Source organism: Cygnus olor, chromosome 7 (genome assembly GCF_009769625.2).
Source record: "Cygnus olor isolate bCygOlo1 chromosome 7, bCygOlo1.pri.v2, whole genome shotgun sequence".
Classification (NCBI taxonomy): domain Eukaryota; kingdom Metazoa; phylum Chordata; class Aves; order Anseriformes; family Anatidae; genus Cygnus; species Cygnus olor.
In genome coordinates, this window is record NC_049175.1 from 37,265,055 (window position 1) to 37,293,052 (window position 27,998).

At 41.9% G+C, this 27,998-nt stretch overlaps 1 protein-coding gene and 1 long non-coding RNA gene across 4 annotated transcripts in view; one reads left to right on the top strand and one right to left on the bottom strand.

Annotated features, from left to right (window-relative positions):
• Positions 1-27,937, top strand: LOC121073205. Its single transcript, XR_005821544.1, has 3 exons — positions 1-12; positions 1,927-1,934; positions 22,572-27,937. It is a non-coding gene; the product is annotated as an uncharacterized LOC121073205 (long non-coding RNA).
• The window catches only part of TCERG1L (transcription elongation regulator 1 like), an 85,279-nt gene continuing 63,350 nt past the window's right edge, over positions 6,070-27,998 (bottom strand). For 2 of the 3 annotated variants that reach the window (XM_040563971.1, XM_040563969.1), the window contains 5 exons: positions 21,425-21,494; positions 16,856-16,991; positions 14,190-14,279; positions 10,874-10,992; positions 6,070-8,661 (listed from right to left, as the gene is read on the bottom strand). In XM_040563971.1, coding sequence (XP_040419905.1) covers positions 8,505-8,661; positions 10,874-10,992; positions 14,190-14,279; positions 16,856-16,991; positions 21,425-21,494 — 572 coding nt within the window. In that variant the 3' untranslated portion in view covers positions 6,070-8,504. The remainder of the gene's footprint in view (positions 8,662-10,873; positions 10,993-14,189; positions 14,280-16,855; positions 16,992-21,424; positions 21,495-27,998) is intronic. The other variant, XM_040563970.1, reaches the window with a different exon arrangement.

The window sequence follows — 27,998 nt, forward strand, 5'->3', positions numbered from 1 at the left end:
CAGAGGTGTGCTGTATATTTTCTTATTAAAAGCGTCGTGTCAGAGGCACAAGAACTGGAACTGTTTAGTATTTCACGTGGGAGTACCCGCAGCAGCTGAGACCACCACTTTATAAATTATACTGGCTGGGGAGCATCAACCAAAGGTGGCTCGATGTTTTCCTCTTGAACGTTGGAGTGATTTCACTACATTCACATCACTTAGGAGCGGTGTCACTGTATCCATACACGTATACATCATCTACTCATTTGCTGGAAAGTAGGTGTCAGACTCCGGCTATAACCCAACGCACGGGTTTGGTAATTACTGCTACTTGCGGTAGCAGCTAAGACTGTTTAATAAAGTATATATATTTAGCATGGCAGGCAGAGTAAATGTTTGCTTATAGAACTAGAAATAAAAACCATGTGCAAAACCATCTGCTTCTGTCATTACTGTCAGAGGGAACTGAGTTACTCCCAACCACCGAGCCATCCGCTTTGCCACGGGTTTGCATCGGTGCGACTGAAACTATCACGGGCATCAGCTGCAATAGGTTTCCAGTTTGTTTTGCTTCTTTTTTCATTTAATTGGAAATCAGATTGGAGCTGGCTGGACTGAAAGACAATGTTTCTGAGTTACTTGGACCGAAACTGGCTTCTTGCTGGGCTTGCTGGCAGCCCTTGGGGATGCTCACAGGGTGTGGGACTCAGGCTCCCACTGCCTGCCTGCCCTGCAGCCGATCCTACAGCATGGCCCAGGAGGCAAATACATCGATTTCTGCCTCCAGATACAGGTCCAATGGCTAGGAGACAGTCTGCTAAACACACAGCAAAAGCCAGTGTGAAAATACGTGAGGTCCCAAACAATGTCATCTTCCTCGGTATTACAGGCAGACTGCTGGAGTAAAACTTTATTTATTTAGAAACATCAGAAATGATATTAAACAAAACAAGGGAAAAAAAAAACCAACAACTCTTTTTTCTGTCCAGGACTACAAAACGCCCATTGGAAAACACAGCAGCTTCATCACCACGGAGGTTTTATCACGGAAAGATAATCACGGGCTACTCGTACAAGACACAGCTGACAACTCCACTGTGGGAAATAAAATTCTTCCTTCTCGTAGTTAAAGCCTAGTGACCGAGATCAGAGAAATCCAGAAACATAGGCAGAAATCTAGAAACATGTCTTGCATGCAGTGGAAATTCTCACCCCAAGGCCTAAGGAGAAGAGCTGTGGCTGGCAGCAGGAGGAGCGGTAGGATCCCACCTCAACAGAGAAACCAGAGTTTGTGCTCGATGGAGGCAGCAGATGCTGGGATGAATAAATCTGCGCTGGGACGCGACTCCTTCTCCTGACAGAGTTTCAGCTTACTTTTCTCATGCTGCATAATTTGCATCATAACTCCCAGTTACGGAGCAGCCACCCACAGCGTGCTCACAGCCAGGTGCCGGGATGCTTCGAGGGACGGGATGGGCAAGGACTGAAATCAAGCAGGCATTCCCTGCAGAAGGAACTAAGCGAGGAAATGGAAGAGAGGAGAGAGCTCTCCAGTGCCCTGCGAATAGCAGATTTTAATTAAGGCCTCAGTTTCACCTAAGGCCACTTACCAAAACTTATGAAAGAATTTAACGCCTTATGATCCTTCAGGATTATAAGTATGAAATGGCAACAGAGTGGAAAGAAGAAACCATGAAGAAATCTCCATGAAGGAGGCGAAGGAGGCTCTCGTGCTTATCCCTCACTCACCACCAAGCACCGGCCTGCAGCCCTGCAAACACGCCAGGTCCCTGGTGCCTTTCTGCGTCTGCCAGCAGCGCCCCTGCCCCGCACAGAATTCGCGCTGGAAAGGGGCTGTGGGAAAGGAAATTTCCCCATTTCATAACTCCACAGCCTGAGTGATTATTCTCAAGGAAATATTATGGCTTTATTTTTACACAAAAGCTTCAGATGTTGCAGCTTGTAACATCAACGCGGGTTAGATGTATCAACCTCCGGTTGACTGTGATGTTTGAATTAAGCCAATATTTTATTCTTTTTGGAGGAAAAATACCACTGATTATAGAAAATTATTTTTTTATATACCAACAAGATACAGGCCTTGAAAAGCTCAGCCTACTGTGCCTACGATCACAGCCTTTTCAGGTGCAGAATGTCTTTATTAAGAATGCTCTTTAAAGTTAAACATATCCGTGTTTCTCATGCAGTGCTTGTTCCGAGCAGGAGCACTGCTTTCTTGTGATGCCAGGAAAAAGATTTTTCTCTTCAAAGGGGGAAAAAAGAGGAAAACATAAAGAAAAAGATGACATTTTGCTGGTGAAATGCAACCCAAGACCACGGCAAGGTGACTCTCACAGCTTGCCTTCCCCCAGCTGCTCCTGGGCACGGCGCTGTGCAGCCCGCGACTTCCCCGCACCTCCACTGCTCCCTCCACCACAAGGGTTCCAGCTGCCGTTCAGGTAATTAGGGCTCCGTTTGACAACCTTGGCCGCTTTGGGCACTCACAAGGCTGGGGCAAGGCGATGAGGAACACGGCTCCCCAGAAGTGCCCCTTGGAGCTTTGGTACCCCCGAGCTTGTCCCCCGTTGGGCTCCTTTTGGGGGCTCCGCAGAGGAGACCCCGCAGGAGGAGCCCGAGGAGGCGTCAGTGGTGGTCCTGCTATCAGCGGGGACAAGGCTGGAGCTTAAGGTGTCCACCCCATTAGGGGAGAGGAGCCACGGGATGTGCTGAAGGAGAAGCTATGGGGCTACAGAGCCTGGCCCGAGGCTGTGCAGGACCACCACTGCTAGCGGATGAGGCTGGTGAGACCCAGCCTGGCACAAACTTGGGAGGCTTAGCAAGCAGAAACTGGTAACCTGGGGGAATGAATGGCGATGGGAAGTGTTTAACATTGTGAAATGGAAGAGCAAGCACCTGGAGGCTGATTTGTGCTACAACAAAAGCGATCATCAAGCAGAAACATGAAAAATTTGAATTTACCTTCTACCTATACAACAACTGCACCTAATTACCATGCTTTGCTGTGAGCGCAGAAAAACCTTCCATAAGTACAAATTGCAGCAGGTGCAAAGAAAAGCTGAGACAATTGCAAGAAGCAGCACCTAACCCGAGAGGCTGGCAGAGGCACGCCCAAGAGCTGGGTGAGTGACGGCAGGAGGGTCACGAGAGGTTTCTACCAACACAGCAGAACAAACTGGTTGAATTTGGACCACAAATATTACACAGAATGCATAAATACAAGCAGCATGAAAGGACTGGGGCCTGGGCAGGCGCCCTGCAGGAGACAAGAGAACGGACTGGACTGCAGGACAGGGCTGAGAGGGAAAGACCCAAGCCCCTGCCGCCTTTGCTGTTCTCCAAATTTAAGCAGTTACAGCCCAAGAGAAGCCTGACCCTGCTGATGTCAGCAGGAACTTTGTCAAAGCATTTTATCTATGCATTAATTTTAAAATACTGGTTATTAGGAGATCTATTAGATTTTAAAAATAAACATGCTGTCCTAATTTTCATGTGCATTTTGCCAAGCCAGAAGCTACAGTACCTCATATGCTCGAGACTCAGGAGTTGGGTTCCCAACACGTCTCGTACACCCCCTACTCCATCTGCACAGCTACACATTTCACCCTGTATCTTCAAAACGAACAACCACAAAAAAACCACAACAGGTTAATGCCCACCAAAGCTACGGGCAGACATCTGCAGGATTTTGCCCGAGTATCTCGCCATATTCCTGCCACTAGCAGTGGCACTCCCCCTGCAAACACCCCCTTTTACACAGTCTCCAGCATTTATTCGCATCTATGTTGAACTCCATCAGGTGTGAAAGGAGGTGATGGCCTTCAATAGTGCCAGGCACATTGCACGTACGCGACATCGCTTGCATGAAACAAACAGCAATAAAAAAGGAGCAGTGCAGCTTACGGCAACTTGAAAACTTTGCTAACCCACGAAGTCAGGGTTATAGCAAGCGTCCCGGTTACTTTCCCAAGGTAACTTTTCACAGAAGTCTTCACAGTTAAATACTCTGCGTCTGTTTCAGCCCTGTCTATACCGAAATGGGGTAAGGTGAGAAGCTCAGTCCCATTTGTAAGAAAAAGCATTTTTGCCGTGTTTCTGGTAGCTGCCCTGCTTGCCTTCCCGATGTGAAGGCATTATTAAATAAAACAACCTGAAGACAAGTAAATGGAAGACAACCATGAAAAATTGTCTGGATACGGAACAGCTCAGACACAAGCACGCTTGCCAGAAGTGTATTCATTATGAAAAGCATGTGGAGAGGCAACAATTCTGGATGTCACAGCCACTGCTGAAGAAATACAATATATAGATATTTCATTGGCGGTTGGAAGGATAAATCAAGTTAAATTGCTCACAGAAGCAAACCCAAAGCATCTCGCTGCGAATCTAGAAAAGTAAATTTGCAGTCTCGGGGGAACGTTGCCATCATTTGTTTTCATTTCTTTGACTTCTCTTCATTTATGTTAGAGATTAGCTCTCCGAACAATGATCACAGCAATATAAAAACGCGTTCCCAGAGGAACGGGATGAAAGTAATATTTACCAAAGTAAACCCAAGTGAAGAAATAAAATAGGAAGAACTAAGTTTATATAAAAAACAACAACAACAAAACACGAACTACTTAGGAAAGGAAAACGAAATGACTTTAACTATCACTGAACCACTAAACTTCCACCCAACAACGTTTATCCTCACTGGGAGGCCAAAAGGCAGAAACCAAAGAAGCCAACAAAGCCAAAACCCACAAAAAGCTGCCAGCAGCAGCCTTGGGCTTATTTTCCCGTTGCCCATTCTGGCCAGATTTTGTTCCCTACATATTTTTCATTTTTCCTAAAGGAAAAACAAAACCACGCAAACATTATTGTTCTTATGGTTTCTCCCTATTTATCTTGTTTTTACCAAATGCTTTCCCGCTAAGGGTGGAAACAAACAAATTACACTTGAAAGAGCATGGCTCAAGTGACGAGATTACCAGTGGCTCATCAGCCTGCGAAGCCAGCGCACAGCGAGCTCAAGCCCCTGGCAGTGCGTTTCACCGTGGCTTAGTTTTAAATCACAACTTCCTTGCTTTGGAGTATTTTGCACCCAGGAGAGGCCAAAACAGAGCTTGCTGTGCCCTGTGGTCAGCTCAGATTCACTCCTCTTCCTGACATGACCCGATGGACTCACAAATACACCTGGCACGCACCTCCCCTTCTGGGCATTTTGGGGGTTTCAGGACTGTTCTCTACACTGCCGGCTGAGCCCAACACCATTAAACGCTCTGTAACTTTGTTTTTCAACGTGAAAAATGAGAAAGACCAGGAATCCAGCAAAACCAAAATTAAAGAAATTATATATCCGCAGGAACTTACCTGAGAAAAAGGAGCCCAAGCGCGCGGCAGGTGCCGGGCAGGGAGCAGCAGCGGGGCAGCCCCCAGGGCGAGAGGCGCCCGCACCAAGGGCGGGCACTGCTCAGAGCAGAGGGCGAAGCACTTCCAGCGCGTTCAGTTTCCAGGGGAAAGAAAAGGAAAAGTAAATGCGCAGCTTTCCGTGCCCCTGTGGGCTAAGATGTGATGGGCTCAGACCGCAGCAGCGGCGGCTGCTGTCGCAGGGGGAAGGGAAGCCTCTCCTGCTCCGACAGCAGGGCCGGGAACAGGGGGCTCCCAGAAACCTCCAGGTTTGGGGATCCAAAGCAGGCAGGTGCCTGCCAGGAGCGATACACACCCAGGAGATACACAGCTGAGGGTGCTGCAGCCCAATGGGGTGAGGAGGGAGGGGTCAGAGGAACAATTTGTGTTGGTTTTTTTCCCTCAAACATTCCAAGTTTATTTTCCGTGGCTCTTTCACCAGAGCAGCCCAGGACCTCGCTTGCTGAAACACCGTCGTGTTGAACAAATGCAATAGCATCAAAATCTTTTCACCCTGATAAAAGTTTTTTCTGGCCCAAGGAAACCCCACACGCAGGTAGCTTTGCCGACGCTGGCACCTTCCTTCTGGAAGTGGTTCAGCTCATTGCTCTCTGAAGCTGTAGCTCAGTGACTATCAGCAGCTTGCATTGCAATGTGACAATACAAAACCTTCTTCTATTGGACCACGGGGCTAATGACATTTATTTTAGTATTCTTCCATTTTAAATATAACAAAACAGAGCTGCACTTGGAGGCATTATAACAAACATGTATCACCGCTTGCACCGATCACTCACTTCTGGCATTTCACAGAGCTTCACAAGAAAATCAAACAGATTTATCCATTCACGGGACGGTACGATTCATGTGGTAAGATTTCTGACGTGGTCAGGAAATGCTACAATTAAGGAGAATCCCCAAGATATTAATACCCCATTTTATTCATATCTGAAATAGGGGGTGGCAGTACAGGGTATGGATATGCTCACACATTTAGAACAGAAAGCCACAAAACTGGTACGAGCCACTGAAACAGAAGAGCCTTCATTCAGAAAAGCAAGATCTCATTGCTTTTCTATGTGTTTTTTTTTTTTTTCCCCTTTAAATGGGAAACTTTGCAAAACCCTATGAAAACTGCTATGAAGTCTGTGCTTCGAAAGCCCTGTATCTTTTGCAGGGGTCACTGCTGTCTACTCCCACCACCCCTCCAAGTGAACAGTGTTTGTCTCTGCATGATAGTTCAGGCGAGACTCCCGAGTTACCCATGGGTGGGAGCGAGGCTTTTCCAGCGACATAAAAGGAACTGCGAAAACCAAGTCGTAAGGGAGCGGCTATCACGAGTCTTACAAGCCTTCAGAATCAGCTTGCATCTACTGGCTTGCTGTCCAACTCGCTCGGTCCGGAGGCACAAACCTCGCTTCCTGAGGTGAGACCGAAAGTGGCAGAGTCTGTTTAATCTGGTAATGCCAGCCCGGCCACGTTTCCTCCCTCTCGCCAACATACACTTTGGGTCAGATCTTGCTTTCACAGAAATAAATGAGACTTTTTTCACATAGAAGCAGCAGGAATGGATCCTGTGTGCATTGCACTCTGCTCTACTGCACGGGGCGTTTCTGAAATCGGCGTGGAAGAAAGTGAGAAAAACAAGCATGGAAGAAAAAAAATTCCAAACAAAAGTGAAAAAGAACTGGAAAACAGAAACAATTTTAAGTAAAGCTGTCAGCCTGCTTTGGAACTCTACAAACTTTCTAAATTACATCTTATGTTACGTACTCTACTTTGAAATGCTCTGAGTTCATTTTTTCCAAAGCATCAGAAAATACCATTTATTTCCTTGATTATAAAAAATACTCACAACATGCCTAAAGAAAAATCACCATTAGTAGGAGAAAATATCATAGCTGCTCCTACAAAATATAAATCTGTAAATCTAATGAATAATAGCTTAAAAATGAGGTCAACTGAGAAAATGATTATGATCACAGATAGAAGAGGAGAGTCCGTCCTTCCCGTACTGTAAAGAGAAGGGACACGCTGGAGGTTGGTGCGGAGCTGTGCTGATTTACTCCAGCCATTAGATCTTATCTTCGCAGTCAGAGAGACGTCTTTGCTCTCAGTATGCTCCATAAGTCCAATTGGTGTCAGTGGCAATTTGCATACAAATCAGCAGGCCTAGGAACTCTCCGTGGTTTTCTCCCTCTCAAGTTGGAACCATTGAGACCTGCATTATTTTATCCAGTACTTCCAAAAGTTTAGAAACTTAAAAAACCCTGAAAATTGGCTTAAAATATTTATTATTAATTAAAAAAGTTAAATATTTATTCATACAAAGATGATGAGAAAAATCTCATGCAGACTTTCCACATACAGGAACATAATTCAAATCATACTGCGATGGTTTTACAAAATACTTCTTGATAGGAACTCTGACGGAGAAGTGTTGCTATCACTTGTGTGCCTGAAAGCACCATTCACAGTAATTAGAGAGCTATTTCTGAAACTTAGAGTTTTCCTATGGAACATATGCCAAGATTTTCACACTCTTCACTAAGATTAACGATTAATATCTTATTACTACTACTCAGAGAACTGGACATAGACATGTGAACACTGGGTAATGAATCCCTGCATACCACTGTACTTCTAACCAATTTATGGTAATGCGTAAAGTTGCCAAAAGATTGCGATAGGTAATTCCCCTAAATGATGAAAATATCTTGAGATTGTTATGGATGGCATCTGCTTCTGCTTAATTACAAATCTGCGCTGGATTCATAATTTGTGTATATTACAAGTAATTTGCATAATTAAAACAATTAAGGGATTGACATATCATGGCAATTAGAAATGCATCAAACTCTGGATGTTGTACAAAAGAGAGCTTCAATATGAAACATTAATTCTTTGAGAACAAAATATCCTTCAGACTCCTGCAGAACAGCCATCACAACTTCTACATATGTTCAACAAACTTCATTAGAGAAAGTTTTTCCCAGGGACACCCACTTCTTCGTTAAGCTGTTGCAAGTTTAACCTTTGCTTTAGCGTTCATTTTAATTTCTTACTGCAGTCACAGCATTAATTTCTGTGTTTATTGCCAGTTTCAAGAGCTTTTATCTCATTTTCCGTAGCCTTATCCTGTTTTCTTTGTCCCTCTTTTTAAGAATAAGTATGAATTGATTGAAAAAATGCTCTTGGTCCTTCTTCTTTTGAACAAGTCGAAACCGCTGATCTCTTCCGTACTTCTCTGCAAATTCCTTAAATGTTGTTCTGCAGAAAAGACAGACATTTTAAAGCTGCAACTTTGTCGATCCACCCCGACTCTTTGACCTGGATGTCACACTTAACTTTTCACGGGCACTACAAGTAAGGTGTGTGCTGGGAAAAATTTGACGAGAACATCTCGGCAACCCCCGCGACAAGGAAGGCAAGGCCAGTGCCAGAACTGCCTGGGCTTCCGCCTCCCCACTCGGCTTGCACGGGTTAACTCCCTTCTTTGGGTTTGGGAATACCTGGGTGACAGCTGAGAGGCCAGGTCTGAGTCGTTAGCACCGCACTTGCACAGCACAGGTTACTCCTGCTTTCATCTATCCCCAGCATTTCAATTCAATAATTAGCCCATAATAGAGCAGAAACACCAGCCTACGCCTAATTGCTAACGAAGGCACTTTGACTGTCAGTAGCACACGGTGCCTGATGAACTACTGCGGTAGCTTGATCTCTTCTAGAACAGCACTAAATTAATTGTAAATGTGAGAGTTATAGGCATGACACAATTGAAATCCACCGTGAGCTTTGCTTGGGGATTTCATGGTCAGGACCAACATTTTCAGATGCAGACAGAGTATTTGAGGACAAAAGCACCGCCTGGTAGCACCTCTGCGGGTCCCCGTCCGGGCGGGCAGGGGTCGGCTCTCACCAGCAGCGGGTCTCCTCCCTCCCCTCGCTCCCAGGACCCGCGAGCAGAGCAGCCGGGCACTTCCAGGTACCGGCATCCACAGAACAAAGGCCAGGACTTTGTTTTTAAACTCCCGGACTTTTGAAATCTCTTAGGTATACGTTGCCCGAGCAATGGTTTCTAGCTTAATTTTCTTTTAGGTTGCATTCACAGTGCTGGGATAAATGATGGAAAACTGGAGTTAACGAAGAATTGGAGCAAAGCGATTATGATGTTGTGCGCGTGATTTCTATCATGTGCTGTCTCTGTCAGACCAGAAAGGCATACAGGGAACACCGGAGGTGCTCCAGGTCCTGTCGGTGTTTGCTTTGCTGCTGCCAAGCCTGGCTACTTTGTGCTCCGGCTGCTCACTGAGCCAGTGCTGGGGACGATTTGCAATGCACATCTCTGGGCTTACACCGTCCGGCTGCACCGCGCCGCTTCCTTGTTTGTCTTGTCAAGGACTTTGTTGAGCTCACTACACTCTGTCACATGAATTTTACAATATTTATTGTTGGCTCTAAACACCATGTGGATTTGTAACAGTCACTTGGGTAAAGACCTGGTTTGGTTCTATTTGAAATATTTTCTATTTATTTATTTATTCACTGCACACTAAAATCAAGCTAGGGATTATTGCAGGCAGATGAATTTCTCTGACACCGAGATCTCACAGTTAGCTCAACAAAAACATTAAATGGTAAAACGTCCTCTGTTCCTGCAGGCCAGCATGTTTTTGCCCTTGCAAACTGAAAACGAAATTGCTGGAACCAGCATTTAGCTGTTAGGTTATCCCGGAATAGTTTCTGTTTCATTGTAAAAAAAACTTTTTATATTTATTACTTCCATAGAGTCTGAAGTGTTGTTTGCATCTATATGTCTAGGAAGGCAGAGCTGTACAATTATCTGCAGATTTTAGTAGAGAAAACTGTAATTTCTTAGTTCCAACAATTTAACCAGACTTGTTATATATAAACCTCTTTATTTCCACATCATTTACAAATGAGCAAATGCCATCCTTAGCACTGCATTTGCTATCGTGCAATTTTGGATCCATTACTCAAAAATCAATGTAGAAAAATAAATTATTGTACTGCATGCTTTATTTTAATTTAGTGATGTGATATTAGTAACAACTTTGTTCAATTATGCTTCTCTTCCATCAAAACCCAAACAGTTTTTCACTAGTTTTAACTGTATGCCTAATATAAGTGCATTAAGGTACCGATTGTATGTACACTTGTGCGTTATATAATTATGCCATATATATGTGTATAAAATAAATGTGTTCTGCAAAATATTACACATTCTACATGAGAGAGGAAAAAGAAAGGAACAGAAAAGGAGAAATGGTATATTCTCTTTCCCAGTAATAACAGAAAAGATTATAAAATAGTACTAAAGAAATGTCAACACGGCATTGTAACAATAGATGTGAAACCTTGCTATAAAGAGTACATTCAGTTTTACAGCATTCCAGGACTGATAAGCACACACTAAATGAGAAACCTTATCTGAACAAATCTTCATAAGGCAATGCCATACCTTGGTGATAACTTGGATTCTTCGAGGAGTTTTTTAAATTCTTCTTTGGCTAACAACAATTTATTTTTCTTTTCTTTGTACTCTTCTCTTATCCTGGTCTTGACAAACTGTTCAAATATCTTTTGAAATAAGGGAAACAAGATACAGTATTTATTAACAACGGCTTATGGTATTTGTGCTTCATTAAAGGGTTGTCAATCTCAAGAACTACAACTCTTATCTGCCCTCAATACTTGCTGACTCAAACGCAGTTGAATCTGCTTCACGGAGCGCTGACCACATGTTTTCAGAAAACAAGCAGATGGGAAAAGGCATAATTTTGACAGATAATATAATCACTCAAACATCAAGTACAACATAAATCACAATTTCCTGACTTGCTCACATCTTCATGCCTATAGCATTTTTTTTTTCGACCCTGTATCTGTACAACTAATTGCATATATTTAAGTTGGGATCTCACATCTTTCCCAACTTGCATTAATTCCTGAAAACGTCTATAATGCTAAACATCAACATCCTGTACGTTACCCCCAAAAAGCCTGAAGACCCTTCAATTCAGTTGTCAAAAAACATGAGCTTACACGTGATTCTCTCTACACATATACCCGAAAGCTTTAATGCCTTTGGAAGCGTTGACAACCTTCGTCCTAACAGCACTTGGCAGCTAAATATGCGGTAGAGTGCTCAGTGTCAGGATTTTTGGTGTCTTGGAAAGGAACTAAGGACTTCCCTACGTCTAAAAATTCTGCCAACTGCTTTATTCACGTTGTTAAATACCAAAAATCTGATCCTGCTGATTCTGTGCTATAAAAAGTGAGGCACACTATGCTGCTGAGGAGCTGCTCCTCCGAATGCTGTTAGCTTTCCATATTCACCATCCTTCTCTTTTCCCCACCCATTATGTACATTAAATACGATTACAATGGTTACTACCACGGTGGCTTTCTCATCAGCCATGGGGATGCACAGGTGCAAATCTACATTTCATGAAAGCAGAGCTACAACTAGTACTTGGCATGGTATGTGAAAAAGGGAAGAAACAGCACTGGAAAAGTAAACATCAAAGATGGCCATGCAAGAACTACTATGACAACACAGGAAATCTAAATATATTATACTGTATGCAATTGCATAATCTGAATACAAGAGGAGATGGAGAAATGGAACAAATAAAATCCGTGAAACTGTTACAGCTTGCTTTTCTGGTATCAGTAAAGCTATTAACGACAGTAATAAACCAAAATTAACAGATAGCTCATTATCTAATACGGTTGCTTCTTTACCCTTCACTGATCCTTGACTGAAACATAGTAGCATCTTTCAACTGTTAATAACCCCTTGGAAAATATTGCTCAGTAGGCAGATCAATCTGTAAATATTCAATAACGGGTCATTATGTTCCTCAGGCAGTGTAAGGACACGCACCGCCAGAGCTTGCACTCATGGAAGTCAAACCCAACCCCAACAGACGGTTAAGTCAAGAGGAAGTTCCCTCTGACACGTGCACATCACCCTCAAAACGCCTTCCCTGCCCCTTCCAGGCTACCTGCTTGACCACAGGCAGAAGTCTGGTACAGCCAGCCATGCGTGCACGCATCCTCTCACTCCCTCATGCCTCACTTTCACAGTGAGCCAGTTTTCACCCCTAGACCCCTCAAATATTAATCCATTTGCAAAACTTCACAAGTACTCAAGGGGCTTGCTATTTGGGCCACACAGTCAGCATCTGTCATGGTAAACATTTCCATGGATCTAAATGAAGTCTTCTACTAACGTGAGTTGTATTTCGGCAAGCGCTTTCATTAAATCGTCTATCCTTGTCCAGGTCTAACTTTCTTCTTAAACTTCTTCCCGGAGGAAAATGAGGTCTAATTAAAGGGAAGGACTTACAGTGAGTGTCTAGACCTCTTAACTTCAAGTTTAGAAGCTAAAATAAATTACATACATGGCATGTCCTCCCAAGCTTTTTTTTTTTTCTCCTTTTTTTTTTAACCCTGGCTAGTCAAAGAGCTCCTGATGATCATCCTCTTCCACCACAGTTCTGAATCACCCTCAGCCCTGAATTACTCTCTCTCAGAGCCAACATCTATCTGACAGAGGCTTTCTACCCACAGGACTGCCGACTGCTCGCTTCTCACAGTCTCTCCTTGAACATTAAATACACCCCACAGATGAGGTCCCTGTCAGCAGCGTTTCAAGCAAAGCTCCACATTATATTATGTGTGTTCCTTATGTATTTTTATTATATCATCTCCATGGCTGATAAAATAAAAGAAGTAATGTATCTTGATTGATTGATCAAGGTCTAGGTTTTGTCCTTGCCGATTCCCTGAAATAAAATACAAAGCTCCTTGCTTAGCCTCTTATTTAGCAGTATTTTCCACTCTAGCTGTTTCGCTCACATTTTCATTCCCATATTTCATTATTGTTTTATTTCATTTTTTTTTCTCAGGAAATAAAATATTGGAAAGGTGGTAAATGAAGATGCATGTGCCCAGCCCCTCAGTAAATACCTACAGCAAGCTCTCTGGAGAACCCACAAGACAATATGGGCCCCAGTGCAACAGAATATAAATAAGTAGTACATTTTTCATGATGTTTATTTTAAAAATGGACAATTCCATATTCAAAATTCTTCCTTTTCCAGGATGACAAAGAACTGGTAAGGAAGATAAATGACCACAGAGTAAAAGAGTTCACCCTCCCTGCCACATCCCTGCATCACCCCTACATTTTTTAGACTAATCTGCAGCCCTGGAGTCCTTTTAGATCCTCGTGATAATTAATGCCCAAATAAACAAGGCAGCAAAAAGTATACTTCCCTTTGCAGCTTGCTACGGAAGCTATAGCCATTCAAACACATGCAATCACAGCCAACACGCTCCTTCCGTTTATGTCTAGCAAGTTTAGTTATTACAAAATATAGCAATAAATACTGCCAAACTCCTAGAAAATTTTCTAAGTAATAAAGTAGTCTCACCACAATATGTAACATAAATCAGAGCGGATGCATTACCTTATGGTCATTAGCCTTTCTACAGATGAGTTCCTCAGACTCGGCTGGATTTGTTCCTACAGCCTAAGAGACTAGCTCCTCTCTACATGCCAGCTTACTTGCTACCATTTGCCTTTCAAAGGCAACAACACTTTCCTATAAACAAAAGCTAAACTACAAGCCTCACTGGCGAATTCAAAAAAGAAACTTCAGTTTTATGCAATGCTTTTTATCTTACCAAGAAAACCGCTCACTTACCGGTGCTAATTTGGGAAATGTTTGACACCAATTAGAAGCTACACGGGAAGTAACGCTCACCTGTTTACGTTCTTCTGAATTTAGCAGAAGGTATCGTGGATCAAATACTATTTTGTGCAACTCTTTCTCCCATGTAGAAAATGCTGAAACCTGTGAAGTATACAAATACAGCCGCATTAAAGAATTGTGATAAGGACTGAAAACAAGGAAATGTTCCAAGGTGAAGCGAAAGAGTAGTTCAGAAAGCTACTGAACGCTCTAAAGATGCCTCAGAGCAGCTGGAAGTTGCATTTCAATCTGGTCCTGGCAATGCTCTGGGTGCACCCATGCCATTGTTGTTGGTTTGCTCTAGGACATCTCAGTGAGTATCTGGGAGATGTTAACTCCCAATTTTTTGATGGAAAGAATCTGCAGCGGAAAGGGAGATGCTCTTTTTAGTATCCTCTTTCTATGACAGAAGCACCAATTTCCATTTAAGTAACTATCTCAGCTTTAACTCCCCCTCTTCCAAAACTTTAATGCTAACCCAAATGAAGCTGTCAATGCATGCATACACTGAAGAACTGATAGTGATAATCTTCAAAGCATCATGCCTTCATATTAAATTTACCACTTCCATCCAGTGGTGTAGGTGTCACCACCTCCATTTCGAGGCTTCTACCTTTTTCTGTTTTCTGGAATGGGAACCTGGGTGTGTGCATCCAGGCTCTGTGCACCACCCCCGGGATTCTGTGAAAACTGTTAAACTTTCAGGAGGATAGTAACAGAGGTTACATTTCTAAACAGGAAAACTTGCCGCAGACTTAGGAATAGCGCTGTCATCTTGGAGTTGCACCAAAATCATATTTTATTTTTAATGCTACAATATGTTATTCTTTTGTTGATATATTTTATATGAAGATTCATAACTACGCTGAAGAACTAGATCTAGTTCAAGCTCTTTGTAATGCTGTCAAGTACCCTCTTGAAAAATAACAACATTACAAGAAAATGGCAGGAGATGTCCTTTTAAATAACCAGTTTAAAATAACACTAATGGCCTCAGTGCATTTCAAGAAATGCCAGCCATCTGAGACTAACCAGCAGCTTGCCTGGACATTTAAAAAGGCCTAGGGTAAAAGTAAAGTAACCTATTTTCTAAATGTTTTTAATTAAAAGCAAAAACAAACAGTAAATTGACTACATTTCTTACTTGATGGGCAAGACTGAGTCTTAAATGGGAAACACTTGAAGAATCTTTTTATAGAATACCCTTAATACTTATGAATTTTGACTTATTGTCCCCTTTACTTTAAATTTGTCAGCAGAAGTTTTCAAGCAGTATTCATTTATGGCGTTTTTTAAGCATAATTAACAAAATGTATTAATAAAGCAGGTCTGTTTGGAAATAATTTACTGTTGAGCTGCTGAACTCTGATTATATACCTTTAAAGTCTGCTGATTACTATTGATAAGTTTTACGAGCTTTACTGTTTAACAACAGGATTTTTTTTTCTTTACAGAAATTACATAAACTTCTATAGAATACATATTTGAAGAGTGTTGGAAGAAGGTGTAAAATCTGCACACACTACTCCAGTGCACACCCGTTTACGTTTGCAGGACTAAGGACGAAGCATGTTATGTTTATTAATTCCATTCCCGCTCTCTGGAAGGAGAAGGGATGCTGGGAGATGAATTTCTGTGCTGGCACCTTTATGTTTATAAATAACTGCATCCAGAATTCCTCATGTTGGTGGTAATATTTATGTGGCCAGTTCAACACACGTTTATAGGTGCTACTGCTGAAAATAAAAGTCAGGCTGCAGCTCTTTACAAAATCGGTCGCTGGCTGCCATTACTGTTATCTGCAATGCGTATTTCACTGTTGGGCACAAGGCTCACAGCACTTATGGGCTCTATCCGTAACCTGAGTTTATGCTCCATCTATCTACTCATAATCTTGATCAGGTCACGGGGAAATGGCCAGAACAACTCTGAGCACTGCCCGTAGCTGTCCCGCAGCGCTCTCGCCCGGCTGGCAGCACCGTCTTGTCCCCGTTGGGACAAAAGCCCCGAGGATCCCATGCTTCTGCACTTCAGCACCAGCTGGAAACACCAGGTCTTCTCCAGGAAGTCCAAAGAAATGAGAAGGTTTTCTTAACCCTCCTGAGACTCCAGAACACCCTTCCCTAACAAGCCGGGCACCACCTTTGGATGGACAGGACATGAATTTTACTTCCCACTGCTGGGATCATTGGAGTTTGCAGTATGAAACCTTTCTCGTGTTTAAAAAAAGCAAAGAGCTTGCAAGGACTGTTTCTGTGTTTCATGCTGCCTTTCAGGTGATACGTAGCACAGCTTCCATCCCATGTCTGTCACAGAATAAACATCCCTGGGGTTCACGTGGGACCACCAGGACTGTGCGGCTGTGTTCCTCCAAGGACTGCTGAGCCCCTGGTCCCAGCTAGAAGAACAGCCACTTTCGGTCATCTCTGGGTGCATACACAGGGATTTATTCCGAACTGCACCTGCAAAGTGCTGAATGGCCATGTTTTACTGGCTGGCATTGGAAGAACAGTCAAAGAAACACAAAAACTACACGGTTAATAGACAGAAAAATACTCTCTCAATAATTCTTCACTTGAATGCCAACTCATAATTATGAAATGATTCCTGCAGTGGTCATATGTGATGCCCTAAGTTCATAAATGAGGTATGTCAGATCACCGAAGTGTATTTCTTACCCCTCTCTCCAGAAGCATATCTCGGAAATGCGTAATGCGCTCTTCTAGGGGAGGCGTGATCTGATGTCCTGATGTCTTCGCTTTTTTCTCCTCCATTTCTGCCTCTCCCTGGTCAGCGGCTTGGGAATCTTCTGTTCTTTAACAAGGTAAGACAGAAAACACTTCAGAAATTGTAAACTTCGGAGGGCATTTTTAACCCTCTCCAGCAAACACCTCAGGACCGCGGGATCCCTTTGCAGGCAGGGAGCAGGTTCAGCGAGCGGCCGCTGACGGCTGCCAAGTTCCCCAACCCTGCAGCCAGCTATTTATTAACTGCAGGTCTGCAGGGCCCTGCCAGGGGAGCTCCGGCAACTCGTTATGTGGAAGAACAGTCCATCGGTGTGATCGAAGAGCGACTCAGCACTGAAATCTGTCCTGTATTTCAAGTTACAGAACAGTGACAGCTTCATATAAAATTTGTCAAAGAGCGAAGACGTTAAGAGTGACTTAAGAGACTCACTTTGTTCTCTTTTATTTTCTCGTCTCCGTTTGTGTGCCCCCACACTTGAAAGGCAACACTAACCTTTATGTTCCCATGCACCCCAAGAACTTGCACCTAGGGGAAGTGACCTGGCAGTCATCGCATACACAAACCTGCCCTAAACATCAGTGACCCCACAGCTCCCTAACCCCTGTCAATGCCACAAAGTCTCTGCATTACCGGACCGCCTTTTCCAAGACTGCACCTGATTTGAATAAAGAGGTCTTTCTGAGAGCTTACTTAGTGCTTATTGCCTGCGTACCTCTGCTTACCAGAACCCCCGAAAAACACACGCGGGTAGCAGCGCTGTGCTCATCCCAGGACAGAAGGGCTCCTACGCAGATTTCTGCACGTTGTAACCAAAAGGAGTGTAGAGCAGTGTAAGGGTGATCTCCACAGCTGTAACCCTACAGAACTGGTGTAATTGCTGGAACCAAACATTTTTACACCAGGTAAATACCTACATAACTTCATCAGAGCTGGAGATCATAACGCTGTACACTCCCAACCCTACCACGTCTTTCCCCATGGATGGGGGTGCCCATAGCACCTGCAGGGAGATGGGAACGTCGTCAGAGGATGGAAAGGAGACTCAGCAGGCTCACCAGGGCATGGATGTGCCCGTGGGACGTGCCACAAGGTCACACACTACACACCCACCAGTAAAAAATGACTTCGGGTTTGGGATGGCGAGAGAAAGCTCCCAACTTCAACGCAGCAGGCCAACTCAGACCAGAATTCAGACTGCTCTGCATTCATCCTACTGCTTCTGATGGCTTTCAGCAAAAAAAAGATTCAATAAAAAATTAAGGTACTTTCTGGGAAGTCCAAGAATCTTAAAATGATCACAACGTACAAGTGAGGATAATGAAAGTAAGCTGCTTGATTCTTAGCTTCCTACTAGGCACGGCTGCATTTGCTAATGACGCAATTTTCACTAATACAGTGTTATTCAATACTTAGGTTTGGAATTTCAACATGAAAACACTTTTTTTATTTCCAAGCAAATGGATTCCATCAGTATGTAATCTGAGTCCTACTACACTATCTTCCCTCTATAAATAATTACATTACACTTACATTTATCCTAGAATGCTCTAGTACCAGTGATTTGAAAGATATCAAATTGTCATTCTTCACAGAACGGCAGTGATTTTTACATTGCAATAGCAAATTTTATTCTGTAACATGATCCATGAAAGGTCCAATCCCATTTCCAGTACACACAAAGAGCTTTTGCAAGATGAAACTGTGAGAAATACAGCACATTGCTCAATCAGCTCAGCACCAGAGGAGCCTTTCTTTTCTTCGATCTTTCTCAGGCGATTGAAAATGTTGCTGAATATTATACAGACTTGCTTTTTTCTCATGCCAAAGATTACAATAAAGAATACAATTTTCCTTAGCAAATAATACAATAATCTGCACAACAAAGTATGTGACTTCCTAGTCAGAAGGGCACGTATGGGTTTGCTACTAGCACAATTTTGGAAGCCTGCAAATCTCAGAAAGGACAGGACACAAACTGGAATGCAGGGAAATCCATCTAAACACAGGAAAAAGCTTTTTGACTGTGAGGGCAGTCAACTGCCCAGGGAGGCTGTGGGGCTCCAGCCGTGGAGATGCTCACACCTTCCTGGGCATGTCCCCGAGCCACCGGCCGTGGGGACCTGCTGAGAGCAGGGTGGGACAGAGACCCCCATGCCCTCCGTCATTCTGCGAAGACGACCCAGGTGAACCAAGTTTCTATGAAGATTTTTTTTCTTTTGTGTAGGGTACAGTTAGAGCATCACCCGAGTAAGATTTGCCTTCAGTATTTTGAAGCAGTTCCATTACACCCCAACAAAACGCAAGGCAAGTGCACCAGCAGTTTGTGCAGTCCAAAGCTCCTAAACCTGTAAATGCAGATTCTGGCTGGCAGCCCTGGAACAAGGCTCGTGCAAATGTCCACGCGAGAAAAAAGGGGAGTTCTGCCTTGTTCTGTAGTCGGCTTTGGGTGAGGTCCCCTACCAGCTTTGTCAACAGCAAGCAAACAGTAGGAGAAGTGGAAGAGCAGATCTGATTTACCAATATTAATTTAATAAGTAAATGTGAAGATAGACCTAAGTGTGAATATCAGAAATGACAAAAATGCTGCGATCAGAAAGCTCTACTGAATACCTGCGTGATGACCCCTCTAGCTGAATTAGGATGAATTGTACTGGAACTTTGAGGCAATTGCATCTTATCATTAGCACCGGGCTTTCTCTAGCAGATCATCTAGAGGATGATTTATTGTATGCCAAAGCAACCACATGATTTACTAAGGTAACCGAACTTCCAGAGAGCACAATCAAAATGGAATAAGGATTGCAGCATGCTTTAAAACACACCCTGAAAGCATGTTCCATCTCCTTTTTTGTTGTGTTTAAACAAGAAAAAATATTGATATTGCAAAAACAAGTGAGTAACGTGTGCTTGTGTGTAAAAATGAGATTCAGTTTTCTGTTCTCCTGCAGATTTCGTGCACAGCACTGCAAATGTCCACCTAAAACCTGCCTTTCGCTTGTCTGGCTGTCTGAAAAAGCCAAACCCAGCATGGTGCGGGAAAATGCCGTGCTGAGATGATGGCTTCTGGGGGACAGCGGCGCGGAGGCCCCGCAGCCTCGTCCAGCCTGGCATCCGCACACTCGCAGCCGACATCTGCTCAATGTCCTCTTGTGAATAAGTGATGGAAATCCAATCCAGTTGAGATAATATTCCTTATTCACAAATAGAGACTGGAAGAGGCACCATAAGCCCAAGACTACTTTGATGCAGAAATCTCTGAATAAGTGCATTTTTCCCAAGTTTATGAACAAACTTCTGTAGTTTTGGAATTCTGTTTACATGGAGTTCCATCACCTCAAGCAATCATTAAAAGGAGCCATCTTAATAGCACACAGAAAATATCTGCTTCTATACACAGGTCCCAGGCGCGGCCCATTATTGTTAGACCCACTGATTTCAATAAAAGTGTTCTTAAATACTTTTATATTAAATATCAACTGTTATCCTAACCTTACAAATACAGAATAAATATTAAAAGTACCTGTATTTACTATATATGAAGTATAAATACATGCTTTTATACTACATATTAAATGCTTACATGCTCTGAGTATTGAACTCAAGGTATCTGATTTTTCCTTCATAATAATATAAACCCATGGGAACTCTACTGAGGTCAAAAACCCACTCAATGCAGTAAGGTAAGAATGGCAATATAAAAGAGAATAATATTATTTTCAATGTTGCCACTTGCAAAACACAAATGTGTTGTATTTCCTAACCAAAATGCCGACAAATACAGAAAACAGCATTATACATAGTTATTTTACAGAATTATTTTTTACTGTTCCAAACCAGCACATGAATCATCGCCAGCCTGTGCGAACAGCTGACCTTATATGCAGTTACTGGCCAAAGGTTATGTAGAATGAAATGTTCCTAAGGCACTGCTTAAACCAAACTGTTTCTTAATATTTTGGCAAGGGTGGGGGCTTGCTTATTTGGCACAGTTTTTTCAGCCTCATACTTCACACGGATTTGAAACACACATGGTAATAAAGGTCAAATAAAAGCATGGTAATACAAATGCCTCTGGACATTTCTGAGCTGGTAGCTTGGCTGCAGTTTTGCCTGACTACAGCATCAAAAGAGATGACTGAAACCTTGGCATCACCGATTGCAGTGAAAAAATGTTACTTCACTTTAATCAAGATAAGGCTTTTATCCAATCTCTTTAAAATAAGGACTTATACTCAGTCATTTTTTTAAACAATTTCAAAATAAGTAACAGTTACTCATACAAAAATGGATGATGTTTATGGGAAATAGATATTTTAAAAAATGGTGTTGGATGAAGAGTGGATACTTTGAGAATGTGTTTCATAATTTACTGATTTAGTTATCCATACAGAAGAAAATAGTGCTATTTCTCTTCGCACTGATTTGACCAGACTTTAGTTTCCCAAGATTTTATATACATATATATACACATATATATAAAAGTAAACTTTAGAACTTACTTATTCCTCTTTATTTTGATGCTAAGATCATCATTTTCATCTCCTGGACAAGAGCTAACACTTTTATCTGCTAAAAAGAAATAAATAGTTAGATTTGAACTAGAAAAATGGGAATACAAATTCCCCACATTAACTTTTCATTTCTTGTTCTTTGATTTCTGCTCAGATATTTACTATTTTCCTCTCTGCACAGAGTATTTTAAAAATAACTTATTTCATTAAATCCTTAGAAATCCCTTCATGCAAATGGAAGTGATAGCAACAAAAAAGGGCCATTTTCATTCTGAAAAATTGCTCGCTGTTCATTTGTGACATGTTTTTATAAAATCTCATTACTCCCACCTCTCTTCCCCTAAAAACACAACCACAAAGATGCTTTTGCAAAATTATTTCAGTCCTTGTAGTCTGAAGGATTCAACGCCAGTAACTCACACCAGAGCTTATTTGTTATCCCGTTTCTCTGTTATACAAGCGAATGTAGTGCCACCAGTCCATGCATTCGACCAGCGGAGCAGCAGGGCTGTGCAGGTACGAACAACCTCCACGCTAACGGTGTTCCAGGGCAACTGCAAGGGAAGGCTGCGCTCCTGGTTGGCCTTGTTCTCAAAGGACTCATTGGCAGCCATAATGAATATATACCATACAGAACTGATACTTATTTCTGGAATTTGTTTTTTTCCCGTTTATACAAACTATGTTTTCATCTAAATTCACACGGACGGACCAGCAGAAGTAATGTCCAACTGGTGGCTGGTTTGTGCTGGGTATATTTCAGTAGATCGCCGTGTATCAGTTGAGAAATACAAACGCCAAACCGTACGTGGTTAGCTTGGGAATACCAGAAAGGCTAAGCTGAGCCTTTCTGTATTAGGCTGGTACTGAAGATTGTTCTTGTTATTTAGGAAATTATTAAAAAATAAATATAAAATGAATTTTAAACTGAACAGGTTATGGAGATAAAAACTGATGGCTTCACTGTTTCAAATAACTTTGTACAGTGAGATCTGATCTCACTGAAATCAAATCCATCAAGAACTCCAAGAGGTCTGCAGTAAAATAATTTAATACAAATAGAGATCAGTAATTATTTTGAAACTTATAACCTAATTTCAAGTTCCTCTTACTTCTCCAGGTCCAATCATTGAAGCTAATAGAAATTTGGCCATTTAACCAAGCTTCAATTTAAGAACCTTGTTCTTGGCTAATTTTTTCCCCTATTTTAGGGAAGTTACTTATACGTTAGAGGGCTTTCAGCAAATGTTAAGGTTTGTTTATACTAAGCGCACGAGCACAGCACACACTAAATCACTTCAAAAAGAACAATAGGACAAATGCTAGCCGTAACATTCTGACATGTGAAAACCAGAGGTAGGAACAGAGACCACGTAAGATGAAAATACATAGAAAGCTGAAATTATTTTGATATTTTACGAACTATAACATAAATGATAGTACGGAGAAGTGAATGTCATTTCAAAATAAGGAGAGTTTGATCTCAGCATTACAAATACATTAATCAATTTAATAATGTTTTAATCATATACAAGTTCACAGAAACTATTATCTTTTCTTGCTGACTTCTTCATTAGGACACCCAATTGAAAATATAAAGAAATAAGAAAAACAATCCATTCACTTAGATGGTGGAACGCAGTTCAACAGAGACATTATAAAGCTATTAATGAGAGGTTGGACAACCTGCCAAAGCACCAGCGCTCTTAGCTTTAACGATTGGTAACATAACATGAAAAAACAGAGTACCTGATGTTGTTTTCAAAGACAGATTAAGGTAAAGACGACTCTAGGTTCAGCGCTGACTGACCAAGCATAATCCTGTTCCTGCCAAATTTCAGCACTAATAAAAAGAAGAAAAAGCCATGCCTAGCAGAGCAGTTGTGTTTATCAAATGCTACACACAGCCTTTCCAGAGCCGGCTAAAGGATGTACCCTGTGATACTCCTGGACGTTATAAATCCTGATGTGAAAGTATGTTCTTTCAGTAAAGAACGAAAAGAAAGCAAGTGGTGAAAAAGTCAGGTCCAAAGCAGAAAGCTCACATTTTCAACAAGACAAGAGAAAAACTCACCAATGATGAAAAATGATTATGTGAAGCTCTCAAGCTACTTGAGCCTGAACTCAATTTGAAGTCATCTTAGGAAAAGATCTACCACAGATTTCTGAAAAGAAGGCTATATCATTTTGAATTCTTTTTGTGAAAAAAATACACGGACTGTATATTTATAAAACCAAACCTTTAATTAATTTAATCACTTTTTTTAATCACTTTTAATTTAATTTAATCACTTTCAGATAAAAGAAACCTGATACAATATACCCTGATTTCATTATTTACTTCCATCCACTGATTCCTGATATATATATCTCAAGCTCTTCCAGTGAACAACGACAGCCTACATGAAGGAGGGACACTAAATCCTTCTTGCTTTGCTTGCATCAGTGACTACTATGGGTATGCTGCCTTGAAGAAATGGAACAAGATTAGAGTCAGCATCATCGCTTAACGTTTCGCTGTGATGGAAAACTCAGTAAAAGATGACAAACGGTATTTATACTCTCACACAGGAACCTACTGAATCACATCATATCGCTGGACCTCTGGTAAGATTATAAACTGACTTTGAAAGGTAAGGAAGGCAATGGAGCACAAAATCTAATAACTAATTCAAAGCTTTGAGGACGAATATTACTTGACAGTAATCCTTCCATGAAATCATGAACCAGAGCACTGCCCCAGTCTGATGGCCTATCAAGCTTAGTGCCGATTAATTAAATCATTCAACTAATCTGTCGTGTAATGAATTTCAGTTCATTTTCCAGAACAAAAAAAATTGCCACTATTTACCTGGTGAGTTAAAGCGTTGCCAATCCATTGGCAACACACACAAATCTGATTTGTAATTTTGTAGAGAGCCCTAGCTCTCTACACGTATCGCATGTAAGACTACGAGTTTAACGTTTAACTATCTATGCTATTTGTAAGGACCAGACTTCTTATTTTTGTTTGAATACTAAATGGTTGAAAATATTTCTGGGAACAGAGTAGACTAAATCATCCCTAATTCTGAATGAGGATCATACCAAGTATGAATCAACATGCAATTTTCTGTTAATGTCCATTTTCTTCGTCTGAAAAAATATAAATTCCTGACCCTAACATCCAGACAAAAAATTTTCTAAAAACAGAAAGAAAATATCCTTTTTCAACCTAAGTATTTTTTCTGTTTTCCTATCTGATTCTCTTACCTTCCAGTATCCCCTGCCCAAACATGTCTTTTGGGGTTGATGAGGAGTACCACACTCGTGGGCTGATGTGCCAAGTTTCACCTCTGGATTTAATTAGATTTTCCTTTAAAGAATTGGTACTGACTGTTTCCTGTTGCACTAGCTTTTGGTTTTCCTCACCATTTGATTGTTTACAATAAATGGACAGAAATTTCAATAACTATGACGGAGTGAAATGGAAGACTAGAGAGGTTACAACTTGGGAAAAGTTTCTTATCCCCAGTGTTATACTTGCTCTACTTCCCAAGCAAGTAAAGCCTGTGCTTGTTTGTTGGGCTTAACGGAGTGCAGAGAGGCTTTTTAGGGAGGGACGGTGTCAATCAGAAGGCGGCACAACTTGAGGCACATCAGGACTCTGGAACAACCACCAGGTTCTCCATTCGGGTGACTTCTCCCTGCTGGTGTGAAATGTGTTCCTTGGTAGTTCAGAGACCTTTGGAGGGGCTCTACGGGGTAGGCTGTGGTTCTCATTTTCCCTGCTTCGTTTACACACTCCAATGGCCTGCACAACATGACCGCTTTGTGTGCATAAATCCCATGGCATTTGAATACCACATGGGTTGAGAGGAGTAGATGAAAACGTTTTTGTCCGTTACAGTAAGACGGAAACATTTCAAGGAATCCTTGAGGGGAATTGGGATATTGGGTCATCATATGATCACACTGGGACATAGAATTAACATTAAAAAGGTAATCAAGGGAAAGAAAGCAGCAGCAATCAGACGTTTCACTCTGCTGTCAGAGAGCATTGCCCCAGCAAAATGGAAGGTCAGCGTATGAGAACCTGGAAGCGCCACCAGTCCCGGCCCTCTGTTTCGTTGGCGAAGGCTCGCCCTACCCACTTTGGTGGCCCTGTTCACAGAGGCTCTGGGGCTGCAGCAGACGGGGGCTGGCACGGAGTGGCGGCACGGCTCCTTGCCCAGCCCTGCTCCGAGGGCTGGAGGCACAGGAGAGGCTGTGGTCCTGCCCGACCGCGAGGGATGGCCTGCCGGGAACCCACTGGTCGAGGAGCGTGACGCCCTCGTACATCTCTACAGGAACGAACACTTTGTGGAGGCAGAGTAATTGATAAACAAGTAATTTTTCATTTATGCCTAAATTACAAATGCACTTGATCTTTCAATGGAGTGATGCACAGATAACCTATAACACCCCATGAATAATTATGCTTGCTAACTTTCTCCTTCCTTTGATTTAAAAATTATAACTAAAACTCAGCAGCAGCAACTAAGCTAAATACATTTGGCAACCATTGTTGCAAACACACGGCTCATCTGTGTTATTTATTTACTCGAGATGACAAGCTAAGAGAAATGGCAACAAATAATTTCTTTCACCTCAGCAGCTAATATATACTAATTATAACCCAACTGTCTCAAATACCAAGCAACCACAAGTCCCAATTATATCAAGGAAGATGAAGACTATTAGCAGCAATGAAAACCACGGTCATAACAAAATCGGTCCATGAATCAAATCTTGGTGGTACATATAGATAGATAATAAAGGATAGGAATGAGTTGGAAGACATCAGCAATAGTTTTAAGAGTCTTGTTGTTGATTAATTATAGACCGTGAACCATGACCCTCACTTCTGTCTTTGGCTACCACACCCCCTTGTCAGTAACTAATCGATCTTTCAATATATCCTGTAATAAAAACATATGCTCTTTTTTCCTCCTGAAGAATGAAATTCAGCAGATACGCTTTGGCATTTTAGATACTGAACCAAAGCTCTATACAAAATACAAAAAGACTTTATGTGAATTTCAAGCATCTGACAATTTACATTTAATATTGAAATAACGTAATGACATGATATACTGATAAGGACTACACTAACAGAAAACCACTCTCTGCAGCATTTCTCTATAGCATTTCTTCAGTAACGTCCTGCTAGTAATGATAACACAAATACTGATTTATTACTCACTTTTATCTACCTGTCAGCATCAAATTTCAAGTCCAAAAATGCATACTCACAACGTGTTTTTCGATAGTTAACTGGAAGTTTTCCCTCTGGATCAAAGCATGCATTATGGCTCCCGATAGCAGGAACAAAAAAGACAGGTCACTTCAGGAGGCTTGTAATGCCATCTTATTTCTAGTTATAAAATACTGTATTTTAAAGGAATGACAAAAGCCTAATTTTTCCCCCTCTTGGTATTTCTAGACCTCACCGCTAATCAGCTGAAGGAGGTTCTTCTGTGTAACTGTTGTAAAGCACAATATTCAAGGATCCACCAGCACAAACAGCTAATCAAGACAAGCAGGGTTTCAAATGACTGCCATACATACTAGATGTCCTCCCAGTAAAGGCAGATCCTATTGACACAGCTCCTACGTGAAAGCCAACGTAAAGCATTAGGAAATAGAGAAAGCACTAACACTGTGTGGAACCGCTCCCAGTAACACTGCACAGGGAGTCCACTGGTGAAACGAGATTTTTGAGACAAATGTGGCAGAACAAACTATGGATTCACTAGTACATTGGTAAGCCCAGACTGACATGCAGGGCTACTGCTGGATTGGTCACCAGTGGGAACACAAAATCTGAACTGGTCAGCTCAGCTATGGATAGCAGAATAAAAAGACACCATGGTATGAAGCATGGGATGGGAGAACTGCCTCCACAAACCTTGTAGACGGGCAGACAGCAAACCCTGGATCCCCGACAAGTCAAGGCCCTTCTTTTAAACTGTATTTTGAACCACTTACTGCATATCAGCATGTTTTTCTTTAGCCAGTGCCACAAATTTCCCCTTCAGGAATCCACAGTGTTTAGAAGGTGACTGGTAGATTTACATTGAGATTGAAGCACCCATGTTTCCATCAAACCTTTTAGCAGTCATTAGAGATTTACTATTGGGATTTTTTTCCCCCTCTACAACCTGGTTGAATAATCATTAACTATGGCATATCTGCTTTTGTGGAATAACTGAATAATGCATTGGTAATGCATTTGCAATGTACCTCTTGGAAATAAGTGTAATAAAACTTAGTGTCTTCCGAGATGTATTTTAAACATCACAGATTCATCCAGTATAAGAAGCCACCTGGTTCTTTATTGCCAGTAACGAGAACGCTCTGTCCCCTAGTTCAGCACTTCAGGAGAGATAAATATTCTGTAACGAACATCAATTTTAATATGATACTTGGCATGAAATCTCTAAAGGAAAACCATTCTAATCATGGTTATCAAATTTTCACCAAACGTACTTAGAGATCAAGACTCTTTCAACAGTTGAGTTTAAATAGAGGCAAATAATCA